General features: G+C 43.3%; 3 protein-coding genes across 3 annotated transcripts in view; 1 reads left to right on the forward strand and 2 right to left on the reverse strand.

Annotated features, from left to right (window-relative positions):
- PSPH (phosphoserine phosphatase) overlaps positions 1-278 on the forward strand; it is a 4585-nt gene extending 4307 nt beyond the window's left edge. The window contains exon 5 of the mRNA XM_008640354.2: positions 98-278. Coding sequence (XP_008638576.1) covers positions 98-208 — 111 coding nt within the window. The 3' untranslated portion in view covers positions 209-278. The remainder of the gene's footprint in view (positions 1-97) is intronic.
- The window catches only part of LOC103621592 (T-complex protein 1 subunit zeta), a 19447-nt gene extending 18574 nt beyond the window's left edge, over positions 1-873 (reverse strand). Inside the window, exon 1 of the mRNA XM_008640426.2 lies at positions 848-873. Coding sequence (XP_008638648.2) covers positions 848-849 — 2 coding nt within the window. The 5' untranslated portion in view covers positions 850-873. The remainder of the gene's footprint in view (positions 1-847) is intronic.
- Positions 874-4051: 3178 nt separating this feature from the next.
- The window catches only part of GBAS (glioblastoma amplified sequence), a 14693-nt gene continuing 12128 nt past the window's right edge, over positions 4052-6616 (reverse strand). The window contains exons 10-11 of the mRNA XM_017742959.1: positions 5906-5989; positions 4052-5201 (exon numbers count right to left, since the gene is read on the reverse strand). Coding sequence (XP_017598448.1) covers positions 5137-5201; positions 5906-5989 — 149 coding nt within the window. The 3' untranslated portion in view covers positions 4052-5136. The remainder of the gene's footprint in view (positions 5202-5905; positions 5990-6616) is intronic.

The following is a 6616-nucleotide window of genomic DNA, read 5'->3' on the forward strand; positions in this document are numbered from 1 at the left end:
GTGATTTTAAAATCCAATCTTAAAAGCAAACTTTTAATTACTGAGAAGCTCCATGGGCCTGCACTAATCAATGTGGCCATTCCTTGTGTTTCTCCAGGATTGCTTCATTGGATTTGGAGGCAATGTAGTCAGAAAGCAAGTAAAGGAGAAAGCAAAGTGGTACATCACCCACTTCGACGAATTGCTAAAGGAACTGGAAGAGCGATAAATCCTCGTGTAAAATAATCTATTTAACACCTGTAAATCCATTATTCAATGCCATTAAACATTTATTTGTTTGCAAACTTGTGGGCTGGAGTTTTTGATGATTCTGGCAGTTGGGCACCTTCCACTCTGGCTCGTGTGGCAAATGGCGCCGTTCTACTCAAATATGTTGTAATGAAAATGGTTAAGATTTTTTATACAGCTTTGCCATGGTGGAAGAAGGAAATTGATTATTTACTTCCAAGTGAAGTCCAGACATAGAAAATAATAAATTAAGAATACCTTAATGGATTATCTCCTGGTCAATATTGCACATCTGTTGTTTCATCTGTAATGCCTTTACTTATTTTGGGTGGCAAAAAAAGAACAGGGCCACAAACAAAAACTTTACCTAAATAATAATAATAATAATAATAACAAATAATTCAGGCTAAAAGCTGAACAGATTGGCAAGTACCTTTCACTGCACAGAATCTCAGGAGCAGGTTAATCAGTGAACAGGTGGAAAACATCACTAAATATCTCTGATTTCATTAAATTATGGCTACAGAGAACCTGAGCTGCCTCAGTTGCTCAACCTGTCTGGGACAGGAGTTGCATGGAAATCTGAGACAGATCCAACGTTCATCCCTGTCCAAGAAACATCTTCAGGTGAGGGACAGAGTGGTTCCCATCCTTCATTAAAACATTCCAACCAAACTCCAAACTGGTGATTTTGTGAAGTGGTCCCACTGTTTGTGGAACTGTTTTGTTTATTTACCAACCCACCCCCATCAGCTGTAAATGGAAGGGAGTGAATTCATCAACCTGTCAAGGAAATTCTGGGAAACTTCAGTCCCTTCCTCTGCCTCCAACGTGGATTAACCACCCTTAAACTCTGCTAGAGTTAAGCCTGACCTGTTCTGAGAATTCCTCTGAGCTCCTGCTGATGGGTCCTGGTTTCTTACGGAGTCTCTTTAGTGTCTGATCCAAGAGAACACACCTGGTAAATGCTGACAACTCTCCTGAGTGTGTTTTTCACATTGTGGGACTTTCATTTTCCTGACTTGTGAGAATCTCACCTGTGAGGATGTGAAAATCTTTACCAGTGTTAAAATACACCCCACCTTCCACTTCCTTCCATCCCCACAACACACAGGAGAAAGATGGGTAAACATGACATGATTTGTGCTGGAAAAAAAATCTCTGCAGAGGTTTTTATCTTCTAAGTGCTTACAAAGAGTCCCAGTATTTTTCCAGAAACTGAAGTCTGGCAATTCTCTTTAACCCCACCACATATTTCTGGGTGGAACAGAAACAAGTGATGCCCTTACCTTCCCAAATGTCACATTGTCTCATAATAATCACTGCTTTTCACTATTAGCACTGAATTTGCTTAATTTATTATGATTACATCAAGGTGCCACGAGACAGCTGCTGCCCTATTGTTAAAGCATCACCAACAATTAAAGCAAATACTGGATTTGTTCATTCTGTGACATCGTTGGGGAGGATACGGGGGAAAGAGGAGTTAACACAGCCCAGAATGAGGGGTGCAGCTCTCAGTGATGCTCTCAAAAGGTTTTGGCTTGTAGTTACAACAGCATTTAATAGTAGAGAAGAAGGGTTAAAAGAAAACAAATCCAGAACCAGAAAACAAATCCAGAACCAAACTTGTGATGCTTTTTGGAGCAAGGCAGACATGCAAGAGCCACAGAGGATCTGTCAGAGTTTGGCAAAACCCACAAAACCCAAGGCAGACAATGGCTGGCAGCACTCCCCAGAACTTCTGGGAGTGTTAAAGATGGGCTCTTTGAAATTCTTCCTGAGAAAAGTCCCAGCCAGCTCCCAGGGCAGCTCCTGGACAATCCTGCTTTTGTTCAGGCAAGGCTGCATGAGCAGGGCAAGTCTGAAGTCCTTCTGCTCCCACCATATCTCTGTGCAATCCCCCAGTTAGGAAGTGAAGGAGTTTGTTTGCTGTTTTTTATGGAATTCAAAGGCCACAAAGGAAATAAATCTGACATGGAGCTGATCAGCTGGAGCTCCAGGCACTGGGACACGGCTCAGGGCTCTGAAATTCCCCCAGTGCCCCAGCCAGGAGCTCTGGAAGGGATGTTAACATTCACAGCAGGAGCTTCTGCCAGTCGGGGCACTATGGAAACTGTGGGGCCGTGCCAGGGATTTCACAACAGCTCTTTAGGTCAGACTGGCTTAGAAAAAAATCCCCCCCTCCCCTTCCACTGGGCAAATACCAAGGCTGACCTCTAGCCCAAGAGGTAGCAGGAGGATTGCTGAGCTCAGTGAGAGGCTCAGCTGTTTTGTCTGTGAAATAGTGGAAAAAACCCAGCAGGGAATAAAGCAGGGTGAGGAAAGTTTCAGTGTTACAGATTTGCCTGGACACATCCCAGCCCAGCAGGGCAAAGTCTGGGGAGCAGCACAGGTCACACAGGGAGGAGCTGGTCTCCAGGTGGGTCTCCTGACCACCTGCCTTCATATAAAGCCTCTTAATGTGATTATTCAATGAGGCAGAATTGCTTTAAACTATAGATTTGCATGAGGGACAGTTTGCAGCCTTCTCCAGGACAACTAAACCCGAGTTTTAATTGTGTTGTTGCAGTGGGACAAGAGTTGAGAGTTGCCAGAGACCCTTCCAGGCCTTGTCCCCCACTTTTCAACCCTTCAGTTCTGAACTCCAGCAGTTCTGCTGTAAGAAATGCTGAGGGATTGCTTGTCCAAGGAAAACTTAGACTCAGCCATGGAATTAAGAGGGAAAATCCCAACAGTGTTCACAGAACCAGGCAAAACCAAGCTCAGGCAAAGGGAAGCAAGGAAAGCTTGGCATTACCCATTTCCATTTGAGTTTACATTGCTATCTGTAAGGAAAATAACAGGAACTATTTAATCTGCAGGTAAAATACCAGGAATTAACCCTGAAGGCAGCCAGAGCACAAGCAGGAAGCTCAAAATGAGGGGAGGCACATCCAGAACACATCAGGGCAGCTCCAGGGGGAGTTCAGAGCCTGGGAGTGGGTGAGGGACCTGCAACTCTGTGATGTCTCCCCCAAAACTTTGTGGCCCTTGAACAGCAAGAGCCGTGCCAGGCAGAATGTAATTCCTGGTGAAGGTAAAAACCATGGATTGCATCAGAACACACAAAATCCTGCAGCTCCAAAAATGCTTTTTGGTGTTTGCCTCTGGCTGAGATCGCTGGGTGTGAGTTACAAGGACAATTCTCCAGGGAAAAGAAATCTGGGAGGATGCTGGGAGAGGTAACAAGGACTGGAAGCTGATATTGACATCTCTTTTTTCCTTCTGGAGTTGAAAAGTAGCCCCAAAAGTCTGGAAAAATGGCAGCCCCAGGTGATCTCACTGCTCAGGGCTCATTTGTGAGAAGGATCAGGTCAAATGATTTCCTTGGCTCACTGAGCAACTTTAAGCTGATACAGCACAGAATTTGACTCAGTAAAATCCCATCATCACTTGACAACAGGAGGAAAATATAAACCCAGACAAGAACCAGATCAAATATTGACTTTGTTCAAGAGGAAATTCGAGGGGAGGCACGAGTGCGGTGTATTTCATGAAAGCAGAAACCACACCTGAAAAATGCAGCATAATTTGTGGAGAAAAATGAGAAGGAAAAGTGTTTTGTTATTTATCACCACAGCACTCAGGACCTCTGGAACACTCAGCAAAATGGGATGCGATGGAAAGATTGTAAATTCCCTTTGGAGAAGGAGAGCAGAACATGGGAAATGCTGTCCCTGAACCAGAGATATTGCTGAAATATTCTAAATTTTCCATACTAAACATTGCAAGAGGAGAGAAAACACAGGTGGTGCAATACATAGGAGGTGCCAGCAAAAAGTGAAAATTAAAAGGATTTTATTGACTGATATGTTCTTCCTGAAAACGTCTTGAAATGTACAAACTGGACATTCAGAACTGATTTGTACATTCAGTATGTTACACTGATTCTTGGAGCCACGAGAGAGAGAGAGAATATTACTGTCACTTACAGGATGTTCACATCGTTGCAGACACCAAAAAGTGTGGATACATTCTAGTCTAGAAGTGAAACCAAAACAGAACTGGACACCATGGTACACGGAAATGCCAATCCCACTGACCCCACATGCGCCAGCTTCACACACCAACCCAGCCACAGGGAGTGCCACCCCCTCCTCCAAGTCTGAATCAGCACTGCTTATTAAATTCAACCCCTTTTCCCAGATTTCAGAGCTGTTTGGGGAGGGAAATGCTTTGGAGTGAATCGATTCCCTGCAGGGTGTTCAGCCAACCACGTCTTGGCAGTGTCTGTGGGGAAAGCGTGGGTCACCCTGCGTGGGATTAATTCCAGGGGGAGGTACCAAGCAAATGTGTGCTCAGAAATCCTACAAATGCCCCTTTCTGGCCATAACCCATCTCCTACCACACAGGATTATCCCCAATTAATGACTGGAGACAGAGACTTGCTGATTTCAGGCCTGCTCCACCAGCCAGGGGTTATTTCACAGCAACCCCAAAGCTTCTCGTTTCGTAATTTGAAATGAAATTCTCCTTTCTCCAGAGCTTCTCATTTCACTCCCATTTTTTTGTTTGTTTTTCAAAGCTGCAGTCATTAAATGCCTCACAGCAATGCTGTTACTGAGCTCTGGGCAGTGCCTGTGTGGCAGGAGATTTGAAATCCTGTAAGCCACACATTACCTGGGGAGCTGTCCCACAGATCTGGAGTTGTTTTCAATTCACCAACCTTTTAATCACAGTCTTGTATTGTTTTTTTCCCCCCCCTCAGAGCAGAAGGTCATGGGTTCTGGGTTCTGAAGAAAAGAGGTCTCTTTTATAAGCTCAATACAGTACTTTTATATTTCAGACTATGATATACAGTGTATACCATAAATTAAGACAAATACTTGTCACTTTATCTATGTAGGCACAAGAAAATCAGTGACTTTACTGAAGTGGAGAAATCTTCAAGGGTATCATGATTCTGGACTCCATCTCCTGAATAAGGGGCACTGAAAAAAAATGGAGAGAGGGTTTTATTTCACTGACAGAGTTCAGCACGTTCAGTAATCATCCCTGTAGCACGGTAGTTTTGGGAATAAATGACTTTAATATCATCTCTCTGCTCGTTTAAAGACAAATATTTCCATTCTTTTAACCAAAATGGAAGTGATCCTACATTTTTCTGGTGTAACTTCCTTTGAAATGTGCCCCGTGGAACCCAAAGCTGACATTCTTGGCACACTTCTGGGAGTTTTGTTATGACAGTTTTCTTTGATCTCAAACATCTCCTGGCTTTTAGTTCCAAAGTCTAAATTCCCTTTTCCCAGCAATGCATTTAACAAGGCTCCTGTATTTAATGAAATATTCGAAATAATCATTTAATATAAAGGTAAATTTCACTCTTGGCTCCCTAAATCTTTGGACAAGCATTTACATAAATCTGTTCTTCCACAGAAGCGCTGGTATAAAAATCTAATATTAATGCAGCAACTTCTTAGCACTTGGGCAACTTCTCCAACTACAACCAGCTGCAAAATTCACTTTACAGCTCAGTGCAATGTCCCTCTGTGCCCTCACAGAATTAAAACTGACACACAAACACGATTCCCCCTGAGATAAAGAACTTTTTCTCCCAGTGGGATGTGCTGAGGAGCAGAGAGGATGGCACAGCCCAAAGTCTGCCCCCAGCATTCCAGAGGAGTTAATGGGTTACCTGTGTAATAGACCAGTTCATCCCAGCCCGGTTTATGCCACGCTGCATTCCTTATATCTTCCCTGGTTTGCAGGTCTTTGTAAGCTGGGAAAACAAGCACAAAGTGACTCCTTTTCCTTCTGAACAGGAACAGATCCCTTAAAAGCATTCCAAGGAGGAATCAGGAGGCTGGGAACAGCGGGAAGAAGAAAGGCAGGAGTTCTCTGCCAGAAGGAAAAGCTCCCAGAGCAGGACAAACAGAAGGAGCTGGGGAAGAGACAGAATTCCTGGACACAGGTAAGATAATAAGAGCAGGGGTACAGCTGTACATAATATTCTGAATTGTTGGGATATTTAGAAAAAACGGAGTGATTTCTAACAAATTATCATTTTTCAAGCTGAAACAATCCTAAGGTGTTTATAAGCATGAATGCACACAGAAAGCCAGAACACCTCCAGGCAGGAATGGAAATAAATGCCTGACTTTCCTGACTTTCCTCCTGCAGCTGTGGTAAATGTGAGGCTTGAAATGGAACTGTAAAAACCTGATTTCAGCATGAATTGGGATGGCAGGGTCAGGGCTGTGGGACTGAGAGCAAAGAGAAGGGGACAGCAGAAACTGTGGCAGAAACAGAAGAAAACATGAAATGTTTATTTCTTGTTTGGTGAAGAATAAATTTGCCTACACAAAAATTATTTTAAAAAATCAACAAATTAAAAAATCAACAAATT

This window comes from Corvus brachyrhynchos, unplaced genomic scaffold (genome assembly GCF_000691975.1).
Source record: "Corvus brachyrhynchos isolate BGI_N302 unplaced genomic scaffold, ASM69197v1 scaffold99, whole genome shotgun sequence".
Lineage (NCBI taxonomy): Eukaryota > Metazoa > Chordata > Aves > Passeriformes > Corvidae > Corvus > Corvus brachyrhynchos.